This window comes from Lithobates pipiens, unplaced genomic scaffold, assembly GCF_037356315.1.
Source record: "Lithobates pipiens isolate NorthernLeopardFrog02 unplaced genomic scaffold, aLitPip1_a1.2 Scaffold_18, whole genome shotgun sequence".
Classification (NCBI taxonomy): Eukaryota; Metazoa; Chordata; class Amphibia; order Anura; family Ranidae; genus Lithobates; species Lithobates pipiens.
Genome location: NW_027507758.1, coordinates 571835656 through 571860062, shown reverse-complemented (window position 1 = coordinate 571860062; position 24407 = coordinate 571835656). Strand labels below are relative to the sequence as shown.

General features: G+C 45.8%; 1 protein-coding gene across 1 annotated transcript in view; it reads left to right on the top strand.

Annotated features, from left to right (window-relative positions):
- Window positions 1-24407, top strand: part of LOC143990291 (squalene synthase-like) — an 85177-nt gene that overhangs the window by 40441 nt on the left and 20329 nt on the right. Inside the window, exons 3-5 of the mRNA XM_077490350.1 lie at window positions 2726-2909; window positions 4135-4263; window positions 7505-7696. Of these exons, the coding sequence (XP_077346476.1) occupies window positions 2726-2909; window positions 4135-4263; window positions 7505-7696 (505 nt within the window). The remainder of the gene's footprint in view (window positions 1-2725; window positions 2910-4134; window positions 4264-7504; window positions 7697-24407) is intronic.

The window sequence follows — 24407 nt, the reverse complement described above, 5'->3', positions numbered from 1 at the left end:
TCTTAATGCCTGGCTACCCTACTTTCTCTCCTCTGAAATACCCACTATCATTCTTGGCAACATTCCTGTCAATGTTAACAGCCCAACTACAGCTAAACTTTTCGACTTAACCTCATCTTTTGGCCTAACCCAATGGACCCATAATTCCACTCACTCCAATGGTAATACCCTTGACCTTGTATTCTCTCATCTCTGCAACCCTGGCAACCTAACCAACACTCCCTTTCCTCTCTCTAATCACAACCTCATTAGTTTCACTGTATCCTTGCCTCCAACCTATCCCTCCAGGCAGCAAACAATTACTTGTAGGAACCTTTGCCACTTTAACCCTTCTCTATTCTGCTACTGACCACCTATATGACATAATATCTCCCCTGTCCTGACTACCTCTGTCTACAACAGTTCACTGTCATCATCACTAGATGCACTTGCTTCTCTAACCACATGCAGAATCAGGCCCTGACCGTTACAACCCTGGAAAACTGACAACACTAGAAATCTCAAGAGACATTGCCATGCTCTTGAACGACTGTGGCGTAAAACCAAATGCCTGCAAGACTTCACCCTATATAAATATTCCCTTATAAAATACAATTCCTGCCCCCATGCTGCAAAACAAGCCTACTTTTGTCTCTCTTAATATCTTGTCATCCAGTTCCCATTTGCTCTTCTCAACTTTTAACTCTTCTTCATCCCCCACCCCCTCTACCCACTAACTCACTCACTGCCCAAGAGATTGCCAATCGCTTCAAAGACAAGATTGATGCAATTCGTGAGGACATCTCCACTGTGCGTACATCTTTCCCACCCAACATACCTTGCAAAACAGAACATTCAACACTCTCCTCTTTTGAATTGGCTACTACTGAAAAGGTTACAAAAACTTTCTCAGATGCCCACCTAACCAATTGTCCCTTGGATCCTGTTCCCTCACAACTACTACGGTCACCCTCTTCTTCTATCATATGCTCCCTCACATCTTCAATGTCTCCCTCTCTAGTGGCACCTTCCCCTCCCCTCTAAAACATGCGCAGATCACTCCCATAATTAAAAAGCCCTCACTGGACCCCACCAACCTAAACAACTTAAAACCCATCTCATTGCTCCCATTCACCTCTAAACTTCTAATAGGCTTAGACTACAACTATCTTCGCTCTTACCTCAGTGAAAATAAACCTTCTTGACCCCTCACAGTCCTGGCTTTTTCTCAGCAGCACTCTATGGAAACTGCCTTACTAAAACTCACTAACGATTTACTAACTGCTAAAACCAACAGCCAGTACTCCATATTCCTAATACTTGACCTCTCTGTTGCCTTTGATACTGTTGACCACCCGCTCCTTCTCAATAACTACATTCCCTTGGCCTCTGAGATTTTGCTCTATCCTGGTTCTCTGCCTATCTATCACAGCGCTCCATCAGTGTCACCTACAACTGTCTCCTCTCCATTGCCCCTTTCTGTGGGGGTCCCCCAAGGCTCTGTTCTTGAACCTCTTCTCTTCTCTATCTACCCCCCCTCCCTTGGTCACCTGATAACCGACCCACAGCTTGCAATACCACTTATACCCCGATGACACCCAAATCTTTCTGTCTACTCCTCACCTCACTCCTTCAGTTTCCTCTCGCATTACTTACTAACTGACATATCAGCATGGATGTCGCACCACTTCCTTAAACAAAATCTCTCTAAAACTGAGCTATTGATAATCCCCCCGCCCCCGTGCCCCCCCTCCATGATTTTTCCATCAAAATCAACAATGCAACTATCAGTCCCTCCCCTCACGCCAGGGTACTAGGTGTAATCCTAGACTCTGACTTGTCATTTCAGCCTCAGGTCTAAAAGTTGTCAAAAGTTTGTAGAATTCACCTCCATAACATTTCTAAAATTTGCCCCTTTTTAACAAATGAAACTACCAAGCTCCTCATTTACTCCCTTGTTATCTCTCGCCTTAACTATTGCAACTCCCTTCTCATTGGCCTGCCTCTCCATAGGCTATCCTCTCTTCAGTCTATCATGAATGCTGCTGCTAGACTTATACACCTTACCAACCGCGCAGTGTCTGCCAACCCTCTCCACCAATCCCTACACTGGCTCCCAATCACCCAGAGAATTAAATTCAAAATACTAACCACAACATTCAAAGCCATTCACAACTCTGCTCCGAGCTACATCACCAATCTTGTCTCCAAATATCACCCAAATCACCCTCTCCGCTCTTCTCAAGACTTCATACTCTCAGGCTCTCTCGTCTCCTCATCCATCTCCTCCCCCCCCCCCCCCCATGCTCGTCTCCAGGATTTTTCCAGAGCCTCTCCCATCTTCTGGAACTCGCTACCTCCACCCCACCTGTCCAACTATCCACTACTCTTGCTATCTTCAGGAAATTCCTGAAAACTCATCTCTTCGGGAAAGCCTATCGCGTCTCCAACTATTCTTTTACCACTTCCATCAGCTCATTCCCCACAGTTAACCATTTGTACCACGTGCCCCACCCTATTAGATTGTAAGCTCTTCTGAGCAGGGCCCTCTTAATCCTCTTGTATTTTATTGTATTATATCTGTATTGTCTCCCTCATATAATCTAAAGTGCTGTGCAAACTGTTGGCGCCATATAAATTATTATTATTTTATTTTGTGTGTGTGTGGGGGGGGGGGTCCTTTTGAAGCACAGTTTTTAGAGTTTCATTGTCATAATGTTATGGGTCTTCTGTCTCTACTCCTCAGGCATGCAGCCTGTATCTTCTATCTGGTTATGAGGGCTGTAGACACTGTGGAGGATGACCCGACTATCAGTCTGGAGACCAAGATCCCCATTCTGACAAGCTTCCACAACTTCCTGTACCAGCCTGACTGGAGGTTCATGGACAGCAAGCAGAAGAATCGCATAGTGCTCGAGGATTTCCCAACAGTGAGTCAAGTTAGGGACTCATTTATGTGAATTCTAATACCACGCAGCCACTTTTTTTTGGACTATTGTAGTGTTCCTCCTACATAGGCGGTCTATGGAGAAGTGCACCTTTTTACATTGGTGGTCAGTGCAGGAGCCCTCCCCCCCCCCTTTACATCTATGTTTGGTAGGGCTCTTTCACATTGGTGGCTAGCGAAGTGCCCCCCCCCCCCCCATACTTTCATAGCCTGGTAATTTGGTAATCAGTGGGGGAAGCACCTACTTATGTTAGTAGTCAGTGGTATATCACCTCCTTTAAATTGAAGGTCTGTGGTGAGGTGTCCTCTTAAGATTGTGTATTACCCCCTCACATTGATGGTCCATGGATTACTGCAAAGATATTTCGAAGCAGTTGGTCTGAATAATAATAAAAAAGAATTAAAGTTCTCTAGGTACAAAATATAATTTTGGAACATTCACACTACAAGGCTTTAGAACAAGGGTGACACTACAAGGCTTTTGAATAAGGGTGTCAAGCTCCACTTCATCATGGGCTGCATCAGCAATATGGTTGCCCTCAAAAGGCCGGATGTATCTGTAAGACTATATAAATGTACCTACTCGTGATCTTATTAAAAAATTGCCTATGCATTTGATTATTAATGGACTAGCACAGAGCTCACTCACATTGCTGTAGCAGATGATGCAAGTCTGAAAAGGAAGGTCGCACACTGCTGGTTTCATCTACAAAAACGTTACTGGGGACTGCTCAGACAGAAAATGGTTTTGCCATGGTGTTCTCTTAGAGCTGTCTCCAATAAAGTTCCTTGTAGATGATACCAGCAGTGTGCAACCCTCCGTTTTCAACTGGCATAGAATTGTAGTATATAATAGTATAGTAATAGTATTCTCGTAATGTCAATCTACCCCAACCACCATTAGTAGTCAAGAGTCCCCCACTCTCCCTTGCCTGACAAAGCACCCCCTTACGTTGTGCTGCCATCAGGAAGAAGCTGGAGACAGAGCTGCATGAACTGTGTGAGGGCCACCTGAAATGGCCTGGAGGGCCTTGTTTGACACATGCTTTAGATTAAGAGAACCTTTTCTTGGTGCCTAGCCTTCTATAGGCAGCCTACATACCTCATAGTCATAATTTGCTCCCTAGTAAGCATTAGAACAAAACATTTTTGACCAGTACAAACAAATCTGAAATGGCATTTCATTACTTTGTTCTCCTTATTTTAAGATCTCTCTGGAGTTTAGGAATTTGGCAGTGGTCTACCAGGAGGTGATTGCCAATGCTGCTCATGAGCTAGCACTTGGGATGGTGGAGTACCTACAGAAGCAAATAGAGTCTGTACAAGATTGGGACAAGGTGAGAAATAAGATTGTTAGTAAAGAGGGCATTCACAATATTTAGCTTACTTCATTCATACCCCATGTGCTGATCAGATTGTAAAGATGGGACTTTATTTGTTGGTGTGCGCTTTTATCATATTTTTTTTTTTGGTCTATTCTGCCATAGAAGTTTCTCTTGCTGCTGGAAAAGCTCCCTCCCCCACTAACAGCAGTGATGAGGGAGAAGACAGACATGGAGGCATGGCTTCACTGTGTGTGTGTGTGTGTGTGTTGGGGGGAGGGGGGGTCGAACTATAAAGAAGTCCATAATCTTCCTCCTCCAACTTGGTTCCCCCCGGGATTCTCTCTTCTCTCCCCGATTCACCACATCTGAGCGGATGAATTCGGACACAGATCGCCAGTGAAGTGCTGAAATTGGACCTTCATAAACTGTCCGTTTCTGTGTCGGTCAGTTACAGCTTCTCTGTGTGCAGAGATGATCGGCATACAAAACATGTTCTCCCCTGATCGTCTGTTTCATAAACCATTCATGAACTGAAATCAGTGGCAATCCTCTGGATCGTTTAATAAACGGACACCTAAAGCCGGTGTTCTATCAGAATACTGTTGCCCATCAAAATGTAACGGAAGTGACATCTCGATTTAAAATGCTTTCTGCGCATGCACCATGCCTTCAGCATGGCCACTATGCATTCCAATAGGCTTACTAATCTGACAGAACATGAAGGCAGCAGCAGACATCTTGTTACACCCAGTCAAGTGTTGAATGTCCCACTTATTTTAGCAGTAAACGCCCCTTTTATACTGAAATATACTATTTCACTGCGACCGAGTGAGGATGTCAAAATGTCCCTCGGCACCTTATGACTATCAGTTTGGTGCTGTGCAGGGTGTACCAAGATGGCCATTGCAACCTTCTGACTGCAGGCTTGTCACTGCTTTTGAAGTTCAACATCAAAACAGTGTGACGGATTTAAAAATACTGTATTTCACTATGTAGCACTGACCCCTGAAGGAGCTGCTGGTTTTATTGGGCTTACCGTTACCTTCTTGACCTCGCCTCTGTCTAGGGGTTCCCGTGGTAGATGGCCCAAAGAAATGCAGAAACTGACACTGAATCTTCTTTTGGGTTATTTATTTAGAAGATAACACAGTCTCTTAATGAAGGGTAGAGGGTTAGGAAGGAAGTTCAGGTACTTTTGGAACTGCAAAAAAATAGAAAGCCTCTTATAGAGGAAATCCAGAGAATAAACGTTTCACAACTGGATTCTCACAACCCCCGGATGGACCTCCTCTCACTAGGCCTAGCAGCCAGTAGGGTGTTAAGTAAAGCAAAGTCTCTGCCACAGACTTGGATATAGAACACTTGAGAAACAAAGTCTCTGCCACAGACTTGGATGTAACTGAGGGATGCAGACAAATTTAGAGAACTATCATACGGTACCAGTATCTCTCAGCCGGTCCGGCGATACAGTATGAATATAGATCCACAAAGTGTCCTTCAACTGAGCCTCCAGGCTCCTTCAGAGAAGCCAGCCTTGCGCATGGCCTTCTCCTGAAGAGTCCTCCCCTGGATGCTTCTCCAGTTGCTGGGCCTCTCCTCAGATGAGACGGCACTGGACCACCCTTGGATCATTATGGCCCCATATCCATTCAGGCCTGTCCCTGTAGTTGCTTCGCCTCGGGCTGTCCAGCCCCGAGGCTCGGAATTGCATGGATCCGCACCCTGTGCCAGGAGGGCCATGAGGGCTGGTCAGGAGGACCAGGACCAAACAGACAGAAAATATCTTCTGGACTGGAACCCCAAAGCATGTGATCGCAGTACCTTAAATACCACCTCCCAGAATGCACAGCAGGAAAACATTCCCACTGGGCTGGTTCTGAGAAAAGGATGGCACTCAATACACCCAACTAGACTGCGTTCTACCACTTGCTGGCGGTGACAGCGACACCTGCAGCCAAGGTGAACTCAGTGCAATCCAGCTAGACTAGCACTGAAACCATAATTTAGCAAAATTAGCCCCAAAACCCAACTGTGGTTTTAGGAATATTAATTTTCAAAACATATAGCACATGCTCATCAAAAGTCGGCCCTACAACTATATAAGGTGAGTTTACTGCTAAAATAAGAGTGACATTCAAGACTTGCCTGGGTGTAACAAGATGTCTGCTGCCGCCTTCGTGTTCTGTCAGATTGAAAAAACTAATCGCATAGCGGCAATGTTGGCATGCATGCACAATAAGCATTTTTTGTTCGCAATAGCACTTCTGTTGCATCTTCTGATGGGTAGTGGTATTCTGATAGAACACCGGCTTTAGTTTGCAAAGAATGATGATCAACAGTTGCTTCAAAATCTTATACAGTAGCTGTTTGCAACCTGTATAAACTGACTGAAGGTGAACAGGGTGTGGTCTAAAATGTTAATACAGGTATTTTTACTTTAAAAACAGTTGATAATATACAATTTAAGTCCCCTCTGTCCTAATTAGGATAAAGCCTTTTCCTTTCTTGGTGCTGAGCCCCACCCCTTGTTCATCTGTTGAATGCCAAGCCCAATTGAAGCAACAAAGTAAACATGTAATCTCCATTTTTAATCTTTCTGTGGCGGTTGTGCAGAGAGACAAAATTGCAGACTCTTATACCCCGTACACACGATCGGAAATTCGGCCAGCAAAAGACCGATGAGAGCGTTTGGTCGGAAAATGCCGTGTGTATGCTTCATCTGACTTTTGCTGGCTGAATTCCCACCAGCAAAAGATTGAAAGCAGGTTCTCTATTTTTTGGTAAGAACAAGCTCTTATCGGAAATTCTGACGTGCAAAATTCCTACGCAAGCTCGGAAGCATTGAACTTCATTTTCTCGGCTCGTCATAGTGTTGTACATCACCGCGTCCTTGACGGTCGAAAGTTCAGAGAGATTTTCTGTGACCGTGTGTATGCAAGTCAAGCTTGAGTGGAATTCCGTCCGAAAAACCATCCAAGATTTTTCGTATGGAAATTCCACTCGTGTGTACGTTTTGTGAGCTTTTCAGGAGCTTTTTTTTTTTAGCATGAAAGAGCCTGAAATGCGCCTCTGTGTGAAAGGGGTTTTAGTGAGTTCTGCCAGCACAGAGTACTGAAATGTGAGGGCAGGGACCAGCATTTTTCACTGAGATGATGGTATTTTATGGTATTTCTATGACTTAAAAAATTAATCACTGTTGCCCTAAGGTTACCTATCTCTATTTTATTTATAATTTATTTATTTTTTTCCACAGTATTGTCATTGCGTATCTAGTCCAGTGATGATCGGCCTGTTAGTAATGTTCTCTGTCTCAGGGCTGGAAGACCCCATAGTAGGAGAGGACACAAGGGTCTCCATTTCTGTAAGTCTGTTATTGCAAAAGGTCAACGTCACCCGTGATTTTTTGGAAGACCAGCTGAAAGGACTAGAGTTGTGGCCAAAAGAGGCGAGTATGGGTTTTCTGCTCACTGTCATCAGCCTGTAGCTAAAATTCAGTTTTGGGTAGAATGCTTATTTAAATTAAATATGTGGCCAAGACACAACATTTTATTATTTACATAAGCTTAACTAGCAGTAAAAGTGCTTCAAAATAAACCTTGGCTGATCTCTGTAGCTGCAGGCACTGTGGAAAAGTTTATAGACATTTACCACAGAGGGCGCTGAAATAGCAGCTTTCTCCTTGCTTTCCTTGGCACCCTGCCAGCATTCTAATGGTAAAAGTCAGAGGTAACAAACACATTTCGGGGCCTCCTCAGTCCTTTAGAGGCAAAGGGAAAAAGCTATATGTTAAACCTGGCTGCATTCAAATAACAATATTTAGCATTAGGCACATTTTGGTTATTGCACCTCATCTTCATAACCTTAGAGGGATGTGTTCTGTAGTACTGCAGAGGAGAACTTTGGTAGGGCTGACAACACTGCCTGGGATTTCAGTGTCACTGTGTAGTCAACTCAGACAGGACTGATGGCGCTCACCGACTTTTTGGAAGATCAACAGGGATTTTTTTGTACTTGCATTGTTGGAAACAAAACATGCTGGCATGTGCAGGTGTTTGTTCCTGTCATATCCAGCATTGGAGGTGGCTCTTGGCCATCTCATAGATGCAGTGCTAGTTCTGAAGAGGGCTTACCACCTTGTGTGATTCTTCAATAATTTGTCTGCTCCATGGTCACAGATTGGAGTACAGAAGGCACAAGGAAACCAAACTTTGTGAAAGACATTGGCAGGTATTTTGTGTCCTCAGAAATTGACCAGCTCACCGCCAAATATAGAAAACCCAATGTTCCCTAATTCCCAGCACACAAACTGAGATTAAAGTAGAACTATGGGCAAACGTTTTCATTTTGGAAAGAGTAAGGCTGGTTATAACCTATGTCAGATTTTTTTTTTTCACCATCTTTGTCCCATTGTGGAGTTTTCGCTTCACTTCCTGACCCATAGCCAAACAGGAAATGAGAAGAAATCTCTGGTTGTATGCGTCACCCCAGGCTCAGGTTTCCCATTTGATAACTAAAATCTACACACTTTTTTTAAAATCTAGATTGCAGTGTTTTAAGATTATCCATCATTTTAGGGCTCTTTCACACCATATTGATGCATTCAAGCATGCGCGTTCCCACATAATGATTTTTGCCCAACCCTCCCCATGGCCATTTACCATGGCCAGGTTGGAGTTATACAGTCGGTAAGGCTGACAAAAAACAATAGTCTATCCAGTTCAACCTGTGTAGGTGCATGCGTATCAGTGTCTATAATTTCCAATATCCCTGTATATTATGTCCTTTTAAGATGTACATCTAAGCCCTTGTACACACGGTCGGACATTCCGATCACCAAATCCATTGGATAATTTAACTGGTGTTGCATACACACGGTCGGACAAAGTTGTCGGAATTTCCAGTCGACAAGAAAGCGGTGGCGTAAACCGCATATGAAGGGACTAGAAATGGGAAGTTCAGCACTACGTGCGGCACCCTTTTGGGCTCCTTCTGCTGATCTCGTGTTTATCTCCTGTTAGTAGAAGTAGAGACAATTTGCGCTTTTCAGATTTGTGCTTCAGATCGTTGCTGCTCTTCAGTTTGTGCTTGTGGGTGCATATCTGCTTATCAGTACGTGTAGTCAGTTCGCATTTGTTGGTCATTGCAGACTATATCTTGGTATAGTACGCTTTGATTTTCAGTGCTTATTGTCCGCTTGTTTCTGGTTTTCAGTTTGTTCTTTCAGGCCTTGCTGTTTATTTTATTTCTGTTGTCCGTTCTGACCAGCCCGACCGTTTTGAAGCCATGTTTTGTGTATGTACTTGTCGTAGAGTTCGTGCTGTGCAGGGGCTTGGTGTTGGGCTTTTAGCTTTGACACAAGCCCAGTCCATGAACAGGGCGAGGAGGAGTTCATGGAGCAAGAATTGGTTGCTCCAGCGTGACCAATTCTTGCACATGCCTTTGCTTCGTGATATCCGGGAGAATAATCCTGATGATTTCAGGAATTACCTCCGGATGACGGACCCCGTTTTTCAACATCTGCTGGCTTTGCTGCCCCCTTATATCAGCAGGCAGGATACCTACATGCGGCAAGCCATCACCTCGGAGCAGAGGCTCATCGCCACATTGCGATACTTGGCGACAGTCTTCAGGACCTCAAGTTCTCAACAGGCATCTCCCCCTAGGCCCTGGGAATCATTATTCCAGAAACCTGTTCTGCCATCATACAGGTCCTGCAGAAGGACTATATTAAGGTAAGTTTTCTCCTTTAACATCACATTCTATGTATTTAATGTTTGCTAATGCATTGTATTTCTTTTCTCATTCCCTAATTACCACGATTGCAATATGCAGTAATTGATATGCTGTGCCCCTTTGTCCTCATGCATGCTGGAAGCTTTTAAAGTTCCTTTTTTGTCCTTCATGCATATTTGCCTTCCCCAGCTTGCTCTTCTGGGGCCATAAACCTATAGCCTAGTCACTTATCAATGTATTTTGTCAGCTCCATAGTATTGCTTTCCCCTAAACACCCCCTAAAATGTGTACAAATGTTATGTGTGTGCTTAAATTCATTCAGAGTCCCAGAGGTTTTTCTTTTGGTGGGCCAAACTCATTAGGAACCCCACTCCCCTCAACTTCTAGGTCAGCTGATAGCAATCCTCTATCTGCTGACTTTGCCAAACCAAATACACACTATACCTACCTCTTTTGTGGTCAGATTTATGGATGAATGCACCAAAGCATGTAGTGCAAGGGCCTGCCTCAATACCTTCAAATGCTACTGTTTAAAGTTTTTTTTTTCTCCTATTATTATCTTGATAGGTAATAGCAGAATGTAAAAATGTGCTTCCATTTGTTCATTTTTTTGTATTATGACACTTCTTACCCGTCCAGTGGGCTGCCAATGGTGTAAGTAAGGAGGGGCTGGCCGCCAAAGTATCACACATTATTTATGCATTCAGCTCTCAATGAAGTGGAGAGGGTTACCTGTCCAAAACAACCCCCCCTAATTTTTTGCAATGGGCCATAAGATGGGGGGGGGGGGGGTGAGGAATCTGATAAGGGGACCATATACTTTTGGCTTTAAATACTAATTTCCAAAAATGTTATACTGATCTTGGGCAAAAATGTTTGTGCAAAATAACTAATTTTTTTTCTTGTTTGACTCCACAGTTTCCTTCAATGCCACAGGAATGGCAGACTGCAGCCTTCCACTTTGCCAACCGTTGGGACTTTCCCAATTGTGGAGGTGCAATTGATGGGAAACACATCAGCATCGTCCCACCCCCAACTCGGGGTCCTACTATTATAATTACAAGGGGTATAATAGTATCGGGATGTTGTCAGTGACATATGACTTCCTGTATGTGGACGTGGGGAAAAATGGCCGGATGTCGGATGGTGCAGTGTGGAGTTCTACTGGCATCTCAAGAGTGGCAGTCTGGGCTTGCCACCCCCAGAGGAGAATGTGGAAGGACTCCCCTTGATTTTCGTTGCGGATGAGGTGTTTGCTCTGGCAAACCATCTGATGCGGCCTTTCCCAATGAGGACCCTCACCTCGGACCAGAGGATCTTTAATTTCCGGCTGGCCAGAAGAGTAGTGGAGAACACTTTTGGGATAATGGCCAGCCGGTTCTGCCTATTTTTGACTCCAATCCACATGGCGGAATATAAACTCAATCATATTGTGCTTTCGTGCTGCATTCTGCACAATTGTTTGAAAAAACACTCACCAAACTATGTAGCCTCAGTTGGGCCCGATTCAGACTTGCCTGAACATGCCAATCTCATGGCCCTTGAAGCTGGCTATTCTGGCTTGCCCCCTCCAAAGTGCCCGTGGGGTTAGAACAAGATATATGGAGTTGCTTGTGGGTAGGGGGGCCATTGATATGCCAGATAATGTCTCAGGGGCATTTTTTAAATACATTTTTCTTTAAAACTCCAATAATCTTTGTTTTCATTTACTGCTTGGCTTTGTTTGAGGTGTCTCCTAGGTATTTTTGTGTTTTTGGGCCTTTTTCTACAACAGTGTAAACCCAATTTCTGTGCGAGATAAGGTGACAGTCTCTTCTTCAGATAATATTATTACGTTTAGGGTCTGCTACACACACCTTGTTTTTGTTGTTAATGTATGTAGTGCATTACTAACAAAAATATTGCTCATTTTCAGCACCATGACAGAAATGTGTTGGGTCATGAAAATGGCATGATTGGGGAAATTTAAAAAGCACTGTGGGCATGGGCATCCGCAGGTAGGGGCAAGGGGGGTCAAGTGCCCCCCCCCTGGAATCAGGGACCGGATCTTAAATTCAGAACAGTTGCTATCACCCGGGTACCACCCGTCAGTGGGGTGACACCATGAAGGTGCTGTCACCCCCCCCCCCCATCAGTGTAGTGTGACTTTGGAGACATACTAAACTACTGACCAGAGTCGCCCCGGGGAACCAAAAGTGAGCGACCGTCCAGCCAGAGAGATCACTGCTGTAGTTTCGCTGGGTCTGGTAAGAGGGTCTGTTGACCATTATCCATTACTTATCCTAGGGACTGTACTATGTCGGCAGACTCTGACCATAATAATGTGATAATGAAGTTGTCGAAAAGGGGCAGTGCATGAGTGACCCTAAAATGATGCCCCCCCTTGAAAAAAGTTCTGCGGACGCCCATGACTGTGGGTGTTAGTTACAAAAGGCAAACCCACTATGCACTACAAGTGCTCTGCAAAAGTGCACCTGAAACTGCAAATAACATCCATTGTCACACAACTTTGCTACAAATACTGCTTTTAGCATTGAAAAAGGAAGCCACACATTGTTGAAAATTTAACTTTTCACTCAAAGCACATTCACATGTGCGTTTAGAAAAGGGTTTTACAACAAACCAAGATATTTGGTGTATATAAAACATTATTTTTGGTAACATTTATCTAACTTGGCATTTTTGTGTAAACAGACATGTATCAAAGCATAATATACAGAACACAGGAACTTACAAAGTTAAACTTTGAAAAGTGAAGACAACATTAGACATGAGTATGTACAAACTTTGTTGATATTGCCTTCATCAAATGGGGTGTCACCCCTGTAAAAATCAAATTTGGAAAATGCACACAAATTGTGAATCAAAAAGTGGCCATTTACCTCCTGATCCCATGCCTAATGTCAACATGTGCCCCATCATGGGGTATCAATGTACGTGTTTTGGGGATGCAACCCCTTCATCTCAGTCACTTTAGTAGCAAGGAAGGGGTTGCACCCACAAAACGCGTCATTGATCCCCCATGATGGGAGATAGCACATGTTGACACACTGTGTGCACCTTCCAAATTTGGCTTTTCCAAAAATGTTTTGGAAAAATTAAAATGGATGCTAGCTAGTTTTGGGTGTTTCAGATTCTCCCTAAAACATCAGTGATGTTGCTCATTTTTTGTTGAACATCATTGATGTTTTTCTTGATATTATCTAAATCACGATTGCACCCCATTATCTCCCCAACGAGGATCTGGGCACTTTCACTGGCAAAATGCGATTCTTCTTCCACAACATCCACATCACCTAAAAATAAAGCAAAAAAAAAAAACTGTGTATTATAAATATGCAGGCATACATTGATTAGCTTACCTGAAGCTGTGGTCTCAGACACTCACCTGTTGTGGTGCCAATTTCTACAATCTCTCCTCCCTCCTCATCCTCTGCTTCTGATGTTGGTATTTCCCCTTCTTTGGGAGGTGTGGGGTCCCTGGTGTCCTCAGATGTCCAGAGTCTTCTCTCCCCTATGAGAATGTAAAAAAGGAATACTTAGCAGACAGATATTTGAGGGCAGAAATAGAAATATGAAACATTGCTTGAAAGTGTCGTACAATTGTGTTTTTTGTGAAAACATTATTTTTGACACTTTCCAAAGCTGGAATACTTACCTGTTGTGTGAACAAATGTAGTTAAGTGCAACTTGGCAAAACATCGTCTTTGGAGTGGGTTAACGAACGATGTTTATTAAGAACGATTGAACCCATGAACATGAAAGTGGCCATTTTAAACTGTACAACATTAAATCAAAGCACATGGAGCAGTATGCAAGCAATAATAATAATATGAACACACGACAACTACTTACTTTTTTGAAGAACTCGCATGATCCTTCTGTAATGATCGTGCTCCCTCAGCTTTCCTCGTCCTCCTCCTCGTTAGTGGAATTATCATGCCCCTGCTGTGTCTCCGCCATGTGCTCTCCTCACTGCGCTGAAAGAGAAGGGGCGGGGAATAGACTAGAAAGAACGTCAGGGGCGGGCGGAGTTTCACGCATGCGCACTGTATATAAACCGCAACACACATGTGTCGTACGTACGATCTGTGAGCAGAGGGAGGAGCTGTCGCGCCGATTGTTCAAACGAAGGTACAATTTTAACATGGTACATCACTAACCTATACTGCTTCTATATTGAGGCCTATATTGGGACAAGATTAGGAGAGTTTAGCCTGACATTAGGGTTTGTCATGTGTTGTGTCTTGCAGATAATATGGATGGGTTTAACGATCACAGCTTTTTCCCCCTGTTCATTGACAAGTACAGGGAGCCGCCCTGTCTGTGGCAAGCTACACATCCCCACTACAGCAACAAATTAAAGAGGCAGGCAGCGATGGAGAAACTGCTGGAGTTTGTGACGCTGGTGGTCCCCAGGGCAGACATCAACTATTTAAAAATGAAAATTGGTGGCCTGAGGAGTACATATCTGAGGAAGTGCAAGAAGGTGCTAAAGACCATGAAAACTGGAGCAGCAACAGATGAAGTTTATGTCCCCAGGCTGTGGTACTATGAGACACTACATTTTCTGTCAGACCAGGCTGAGGCCAGGGAATCCCTCTCTACTTTTCCTTCTACGCTTCATTCCACCCCTGCTGAGGCTTCCGATGCCCAACCTGGGCCTTCCAGACAGGAAGAACTGGAGGACAAAAATGAATAATGTTAACTTGATTTTTGCTCACTAATTGCTGATTTTAGAAAGTGTTTCACATATCAATACACAGTAGTGGCCAAAATATTTGGGCCAAGAATGAAAAATGCTGGGCTCAGAATGATAGTCTTTCCTATTTGTCAACAATTTGCAACATTCAAGAGTCAAGAGGCCTTTGCTGCCTTGGCTGCATGTAAACTGCAGCAAATGGAGGAGGGGCAACACCTCATGTGTGAGGAGCTAATTATACAAACTCTGAATAAGGGGTTGAAGGGCCAAATCACGCAAACAACACACTTGTGTGACTTGGACCATGCTGCTCCTCCTCCTCCTCCTTCTGCCACACCTCCAGCACCACAGCCACAGCCTGGAAGGAAGCGTGGAAGGAAGACCAGAGAGTGATGACCTGGGTTCACTCTGGTCTGACAGGAGATGCAGGCTCTTGTATGACCACAGCCTGGGGACATAGATGTCATCTGCTGCTGTTCCGGGGTTCTTGGACTTCTGGAACAGACTGTTCTCCCTCAGATGTGTACTCCTCAGGCCACCAATGTTTGTGTTTAAATAGTTGATGTGTGCCCGGCGGGGCCAAAGGCTTCTCTAATTTCCCCAGTTTCTCCAGCGCTGCCTCCCCCTTTATTTGTTTATGACACCTAAATAAATAAAGGTTTTTTTTTGGTTCAAGAAATACTTTCCTATGTGTTTTACTTCAAAAAGGACAGTTTATTTGTGAGTAGGCAGGTACATTTTAAAAATACAAAGTCAAATTAATAACAAGGGGCACCAACACCAAACAACCTAGTAGAGATTAAAAAATAAAACAATAAAATAAAAAGATAATAATGGTGTTGTGGTAAGTTGACACACAAAACATACCAAAAGAATTACGAAGATGAGCAAAATGTCAAAAAAAGGACATCTTGATTAAAAACCAACCACAAAATTTACAGAAAAAAAATCAAAAATGATTGGGGAGATCTGACAAATTAAAATATTGTATTCATGAAATCATTAAAAAGAATAAAGAAATACATTTTGGAGAAGTGTGTGTGTGTGAATATGAGCAGCAAAACAACTTCATTCTTGTAGCATTATAAAGAAAAAGAGAATGCGCTGCATTAAACAATTTTTAACATTGCAGAGTGGCGAATGTGCTATATCGATTATGAACGGTAGTTTTACCTGACCAATCGCTTCCGTCTCAGAATTTATTCTGAGCATGCGTGCCACTTTGTCCGTCTAACTAGGCTACACATGATCGGAATTGACACGCATCGGATCATGTCCTGAGTTTATTACTCTGCTTATCTATGTGTCATCTGCAAGACTGAGGCAGAACTAGTAATCCCATACTCTCTATCGTTTATGAATATGTTGCATAGAATTGGTCCCAAGACAGAACCTTGGGGTACCCCACTCACCAGTCCAGACCAGTTTGAGTACATGTTATTTATCACTACCCTTTGGACCCATCCCTGTAAGCATTTTTTTTATTCACCCAAGCACAAACACTGGTCCAAGCATGCAGACCTCCGCTTGTAAATTAATAATTTTTTTTTTTAATTGAAAAACAAACTTTATTGAAAAAAATAAAAAATAAAAAAAGGGGAAAGAAACAGAGAAGATAACATACATAGTAAGCATACATAAGGTACATCAAGTAATGAGGGCCAACCTGGCCAAGGCAGTGTCTCATACATGAGTTCTGTGGGTTAGCTGCGCTGCCTAGGGTTTAGACACCCATCATAGGTAGAGTCATTATAAGACCAATCCGTGTCAACCGGGGAAGGGGCAGCAGGTATAAAAAGAAAGGAAAAAAAAAGGGGGAGAGGGAAGGGGACACAATACAATCATATTAAGTACATGTCTCCCCATCCCCCAACCATCTGCCCCATATCTGCTTGTATTTAAGTGGACATCCTCTATGCGTATATCAATTTCTTATACAGGAGGGTATCGTTAACCTCTTTCTTCCAGCATTGGACCGTGGGGGGGAGGGCCTGCATCCAGCCGCGAGCAATCACTTTTCTCGCCAGGAACAGAGTTTCATGTAAAAAGGTACGAAGGGACTTGTCAGCATCTAACTCTGGCAAAAGACCAAGTAAGCACAGCTTTGGGTCGAGGCTAACAGGAGAGCCCATCTGGTCATGGAGAAAGCAGATCACCTGTATCCAGTATGTTTGGATAACCGGACAGGACCATATGAGGTGATAGAAGGAGCCTGGAGTGTGGTCACATAAGCGGCAGCCCGGATTATACGTGGGTTTGAACCGTGCTACCTTCTGGGGGGTCAGGTATGTCCTATGTACAATGTACAGCTGTGTGAGGCGGTCCGAAAGCCTGGGAGATACTCTCTTCACATCCCCCAATACATCATCCCACTCCTCATCCTCAATTGTTCCAACATCCACCTCCCATCTGGCCTTGGCAGCATAAGCCAATGCCCCGGAGCCTGGGAGACGGATGGTGGAGTAGAGTGTAGAAATCAACTTGGTTGGCTCAGCACCTGTGATTATATCTACTATAGGAGGGACTGTCAGAGGGAGGTTGGAGCCGGCAAATTGAGTCTGTAGCGCATGTCGGAGCTGCAAATATCTGAAGAAGAGATGGTTAGGGAGTGTGAATTCTTCCTTTAGCATTTGAAAGGATTTAAGCCCAGTGCTAGTCATAACTTGGTGCATGTACAAGATCCCATAACGTGTCCAAGCTGCGGGATCCAGAACGGACAGCAGTTCGGGCAAGCGAGTGTTGAACCAGAGAGGAGTGTAAGGCCGCGTACACACGGGCGGACTGTTCGCCCAACTTTGTTCGTCAAACAATCCGACAAACAGTCCGCTCAAAATTTGCATGAACGGACTTGACCACACACGATGAACGAACAGTCCGCTGAAAGCGTGCGCGATGACGTGAACGGCAGGTACGACGGGACGAGAAATTCGACGTCCAATACACTGCAATGCAACCTTCGCCGTGTAAATCCTTTCTGAGCATGCGCGAAACTTAGTTTGTCGAACAAGCCTACACACGAGCGGACTGTCCGCTGAAACCAAGTTTCAGCGTACTGTCTTACGGAAATTCCGAAAAACTTTGTTCGTCAGACTGTCCGCTGAAACTGTCCGCTGAAGCCCACACACGAGCGGACTGTCCGCTGAAACACTGTTCAGCGGACAAAGTTGGGCGAACAGTCCGCCCGTGTGTACGCGGCCTAAGAATGAATCTGTGGGGTCCCAAGTTTGTTAAGGGCCGTCCGCCATATCCTCCTGTGGTGCGTCAACATGTCTACTTTTTTTTGATAGGGGGAACGTCTTGACAGTGGGGCCCTAAGAACTGACTGAAGTGGGGTGTGGGCAGGGTCGCCAGGGCGTTTACAAAGTAATGTCTGGTATCTTGGTAGCTCGCTCTTGTCAAAGTGATAAAAATGGGACAATTGGGAGGCAAGATAATAATCCTGGAAATCTGGAAGAGCAGCCCCTCCCATTGTCACTGGGTTCTTCAGAAGTCTCCAAGACAATTTGTGTCTGCTGTGGCCCCATATAAATGAATTGAGAATTGATTCAATCGTCTTGAAAAAATTTTGTGGTATATACAGAGGTGCATGCCACACCGAATAAAGTATCTTGGGCAGAAGTATCATCTTGACAAGATTGATGCGTCCCATAACACCCAGAGGTAGTCTGGCCCAGGTTTGTGTCTTGTTCTTGACCAGGGTGTAAAGGGGTTCAATGTTTAGGGGTACATAGTCTGTCAGCGATCTAGTGACCTGCACTCCCAAATACTTGATCACGGAAACCCTAGGGAGATCTAGAGGAGGGGACGTGGGTACAGGGGGGAAATGATCAAGCGGAAGGATCTGGGATTTGGACCAGTTAATCCTCAGACCCGAATGACTACCAATACAGTCTATGGTGTGGAGGGCTGCAAGAAGGGAGGGACCCGAGTCAGCTAAGTATAGGAGTGTATCGTCAGCATACATCCCAATCTTTTCCTCCAGGTTTCCTATCCTAAGACCACGAATTTTGGTGTCTGCGCGAACCATAATAGCCAGTGGCTCCACAGCCAGCGCATACAACATGGGGGAAAGGGGGCCGCCTTGTCGAGTCCCTCTCTCCAGCGGGAACTGATCAGAGAGCCAGCCGTTCACAAACACCTTGGCCCTCGGGGATTGATACAGGAGTTGGACCCATCGAATAAAGTTGGGGCCAAGTCCAAATCCCGAGAGGCACTCCCACAGGTAGTTCCACTCCACGGAGTCAAAGGCCTTGGCAGCATCCAAAGCCACCACGACCCGCGAGCCGACTTCATCATGGGATCCCTGGATGTTCATAAGTAAGCGGCGGATATTCATGGCGGTGTTTTTCCCTGGCATAAAGCCAGTCTGGTCAGGGTGGATCAGTGAGAGGATAACCTGATTAAGGCGGGAGGCAAGAATCTTGGCCAATATTTTAATGTCGACCTGTAGTAAAGAGATAGGTCTATATGATTCCGGATAGTGTGGGTCCTTCCCTGGCTTGGGAATCACAACTATTTGTGTTTCTCTCATGGAGGGGGGTAGAATTCCCGTGTCAAATATGGACTCATATAAGTCATGGAGTTTAGGGGTCAAAATTTCAGAGTAGGTGGCGTAAAATTCTAGCGGCAGACCGTCCAGTCCTGGTGCTTTTAGAAGTGGCCAGAGAGGAGATAGCCTTGGAAATATCCTCCTCAGTAATGGGGGCCTCTAAAAGGTCACGTTGGGCGTCGGTCAGTTTGGGAAATGTAATTCTCGCTAGATAGTCTCTGGTGGTTTGGGGAGTATGAGTGACCCGAGTGGCGTAGAGTGCTCGATAAAATCTCGCAAATTCCTCCGCCACCTGTTGCGGATCAGTGATACCATTCCCCTGGTTGTCCATCAGCGACACCACAACTGGGGGATGGGAATCCAAGTGGGCGAGGTAAGCAAGTAGTTTGCCCGATCTTTCTCCATACTCAAAGATCCTTTGCCTACAGAAAAAGATGCGTTGCTTGGCCTGTTCCGTATGTAATTGGGAGACCTGTCATAGCTGGAGCTTAAGAGTAGTGGCTGCGTCAGGCGAGGGATTTCGGAGAAACTCCTCCTCCAATCTTTGTAGGTGGTCCGTAGCCTGTTGGACAACAAGTTTGGACGACCGCTTAAGTCTGTTAATACGCGTGGTGAGCAGGGAGCGGGCGTAAAGCTTAAATGTGTCCCACACAATGTCGTACGTGGTGGAGTCCCCGTTAACTGCAAAATAGTGCTGCAACTCCGTAGGGATGTCTTCCTGCTCCCGCAGGGCGGCCAACCAAAATGGGTTCAGCCGCCAAGTAGGAGAGGGAGAGGCCCCCAGGAGCCGCATCGTAATCCAGTAGGGGGCGTGATCCGAGAGGATCCTCGGAGCAAAGCCCACATCTTCCAGTCTGGGTGTCAGGGTCTGTGAAACGAGAATTAAGTCAATTCGGGACATTGTGTTATGGCTGGCTGAGAAGCACGAGTATGCTTGAGCATGCGGATGCTTGTGGCGCCATGTATCCACAAGAGCAAAGTCGGTCAATATACGGTGTAGTCTGGTATGGGCTGGTGGGTCACCAGGGGAGTCCGGGGTGCCCATGCGATCCAGAGCGGGAATGAGGGTCATATTAAAGTCCCCCATCCACACTGCCGGCACCGAGGGGTAGTGTGCCATAAATGCGAGGCCCTCCTTAAGTACAACTGAGTTATAGGGAGGGGGGACATAGCAGGCTATTATCAAGATAGGGGATCCATTAATGGTAGCATGTAGGAATACATATCTGCCCTGCCGGTCCGTCTGGAGCAGCACTAGATTAAACGGCACCCTTTTAGCAATTAGGACCGAAACCCCCCTGGAGTATGAGGTGTGGGTAGCATGGTACGCCCAACCTATCCACGGCTTCTTAAGAGAGGACTGGAGATGGCCAGTAACATGGGTCTCAACAAGCGCGATAATGTCAGCACGCTGAGACTTAAGGAATGTCAGGGCGGCAGTGCGCTTTATCTTATTCCGCATGCCTCTGACATTCCACGTAAGGAACTTTAAAGAGCTCATGGTGGGCGCAGGGCGTAAACAATAAACCACAGGCGGGCCAGAATCAGCAGGGCAGTCATGGCCAAGTCAGTGCGCACAGAACACAATAGCAGCCAATTCCACAAATGTATGTATGACTTTAACATGGTACCTTTAGCATAAACAAACGTTAGCAAACATAATGGTATAAAAAAACTAAAAACCACAACATCCCACCCTCCACCCAGTCCAGTGCCACCCCAACACGGCTTGGACATCATACCCCATAACTGGGTACCAACAGGGGACATCCAATGTTTAGAATCCATTGGAGGCAAGGAACTTAATTGCAGAGAAGCATAGATACCCAAGATAACAGAGAGAAAAACAAAGGGGGAGAAAAAAAAATCAAACAAATGGGGGAGGGAGAAGTACACAAAAATCCTAAAAATCCTAGGGGGCGACTTCTTCTCTGGAAGGTGCATGGGGAGTAGGGGCCACAAAGGTGTGATACCATCATGGCTAAGCAGGGGGGAGCTCCGACCGCCATAGGGATGATGAATAAAGTACAGTAGAAAAGTCCTGGACGTCGTATAATCTTCGGTCTTCCCCAGGTGCTCCTCAGGCCCAGGGGAGGTAGGGATCTCAGATCAGCGAGAACACTGGGAGAGGCTAGGCATGCTGTGAGACCCAGTACGAGATGTAAAGAAAATCTTCCCGGGATAGTCCCCTGGCCCTACAACGGGCGTCGATTGATAGTGTGCTCATCGCGACTACTCAATCATCAAAGTAGCAGGAGGAGAGATCGCGGTTATCCACGGGGGCGGGAGAGGAAAAAGAAAAAAAAAAAAAGGGGGGAAAAGCATCCACAGTGGACATGTAGGGTGACATGTTCAGTCTCGGCGTTCTCTCTGGTCAATCCAGGAGGATGCCAAGGCAGGGTCTTCAAAAAAGTGGGTTCGGCCCTCACATTCCACGCAGGATACAGCATTGCATATTTAAGGTGTAGAACCCGAAGGCGTCGCTTAACATCCTGGAACCTGGATCGCTGCCGTTGTACCTCACTGGAAAAGTCTGGGAATACTGCCACATGAGTATTGGTATGGGGGATATTGCCCCTCTCTCTAGTCAGGCAGAGGATTATGTCACGGTCTCTGAAGTTAAGAAATTTCGCAATCAGAGTACGCGGCGGGGCCCCCTGGGGAGGGGGACGGGCCGGAATTCGGTGAGCTCTCTCCACAGCGAACATCACCGAGAATGCCTCTCTTCCAAAGGTGGAGGTCAGGAGATTTTCAAGGAAACCCGCCGGATCGTTGCCCTCAGCTGACTCAGGGAGGCCAATGAAGCGGAGATTACATCTTCGGAGACGGTTTTCCATGTCGTCCTGTTTCGCGCAAAGCTGTTGCAGCTGACGGCGCACCTCGTCAGTGGTGTGTTGCAGGGGATGTATGATGTCTTCAGCTCTACTGATGCGGGTCTCCGTCTCTGCCACACGATCGCGGAGGGTAGAAAGATCTTGCCGGATGAGAGACACATCAATCTTGACCTCCTCAATTTTGGAGGTGAGCGTACTCTGACAGAGGGCTATAGCGTCCAGGACTTGGGTAGTGGCCGACGTAGAGTGATCCGCGTCAGAGGGAACACCAGCGCTATCTTTGGCCCGGTGGTCCTCTTCATGGCGGCGTTATCTGGCAAGCTTGTCAGCGGCCTCGTTGGACTTTTTCGGAGGGGACATGGTCCAGGATGGTCCGGGGTGTTCCAAGATGGCCGCTAGATACTAGGCCAGCTCCTCAGTCGCCCCTCTCGGAAGAATCGCTAAGTGCTGCAGGTACGGTTAGCAGATAGGGGTCTGGTGCCTGCAAGGATCAGTAGCTGCAGCAGAGGAGAAACGGGCACAGGAAGGGGAGGTGGACGCAGAGTACTTAGTAAGGGACTGCGGTGGGTGTAGCAATAATGGCCACTTCTCCAGGGCACAGGCCGGCCCCGCAGGCTATCTAACTGGCTGCTGCAGGATAGAGGGGCACTTCACTGGTGGCAGGGGGCGATTTGGCAGCCACAGGCAGGCGGATGGATGGATGACAACTGTGAAAGAGGCCTATAGAGGCTGCGGCGGGTGGAGCAAGATGGCCGCCGGCTCGGGGACCAGGCCGGCCCCGCGGACTATCCAACCGGCCTCTACCAACACAACAGACACCACACCCGTGGCAGAGGGCGACCTGGCATCCGGGAGTAGTGTGGGGCAATTCCGGAGCGGCTCGGAGGGCTGAGGAGGGCCGAGAAATCCGCCGCCGGGTGGAGCAAAATGGCCGCCGACTAGGCCGAAGCCGCGGACTGTCCTACAGGCTGCCCCCAGGGAGATACTGCTTACCGGAGCGGCGCCGTGCGGCCTCCAAATCGGGCAGATGGCTCCAGGGGAAGAGCAAGGGGTAAGTCAGGGTCCTCCAGGTGACATGCAGGGGAAGGATGGTGCAGGATGATGAGAAAAGGAGTACGGACGAGCGGAGCCCTCACTGCAAACGTCCTACTCCATTACACTCCAGGCCACGCCCCCCGTAAATTAATAATTTATGGGGGACTGCAACAAATGCTTTTCAGAGTCCAGATACACCACATCCACAGGCCCCCCTATCTAGATGGCTGCTCACTTCCTCATAAAATATTAGCAGATTGGTCAGGAACGTCCTCTCATAAAACCATGCTGATTGCCAATAATGATATTCTTCTTAGTAAAACTTTGGATATAGTCCTTAATCATCCCCTCCAATAACCAATTTACCCACTAGTGATGTTAGGCTGACTGGCCTAGAATTCCCAGGAATACAGTTGTGCTCATAAGTTTCTTTAACACTTTTCAGAGAATATGAATGAGAACACAAACTTTTTTTCATTCATGGTTGGTGTTTGGCTGAAGCCATTTTATTATCAACCAACTGTGTATTTTTTAAATCCTAATGACAACAGAAACTAGCCAAATGACCCGGATCAAAAGTTTACATACCCTAGTTCTTAATACCGTGTATTGCCCCCTTTAACATCAATGACAGCTTGAAGTTTTTTGTGGTATTTGTGGATGAGGCTCTTTATCTTCTCAGATGGTAAAGCTGCCCATTCCTCTTGGCAAAAAGTCTCCAGTTTCTGTAAATTTTTGGCCTGTCTTGCATGAACTGCACGTTTTGAGATCTCCTCAGAGTGGCTCAATGATATTGAGGTCAGGAGACTGAGCTCGCCACTCCAGAACCTTCACTTTATTCTGCTGTAGCCAATGACAGGTTGACTTTGGCCTTGTGTTTTTGGATCATTGTCATGTTGGAAGTACATCTCTCTCCAAATGTAGAGGTTTTGGCTGTGGCCAAAAAGCTTAATTTTGGTATCATCACTCCAAATGGCTTTGTGCCAGAAGGTTTGAGGCTTGTCTCTGGGCTGTTTGGTGTATTGTAAGTGGGATACTTTTTTGCGTAGTAATGGCTTTCGTTTGGTGACTCGACCATACACCTTGAAAAAGCCACACCTGAAATTTTTTGGTCTACTTGACCGTGGTTTGGTTTCAATAGAACCCCTCATTTTCCACTTCTTGATTAGAGTTTGAATACTGCTGACTGGCATTCTCAATTCCTTGGATATCTTTTTATATCCTGTTCCTGTTTTATACCATTCAACTACCTTTTCCCGCAGATCCTTTGACAAATCTTTTGCTTTCCCCATGACTCAAAATC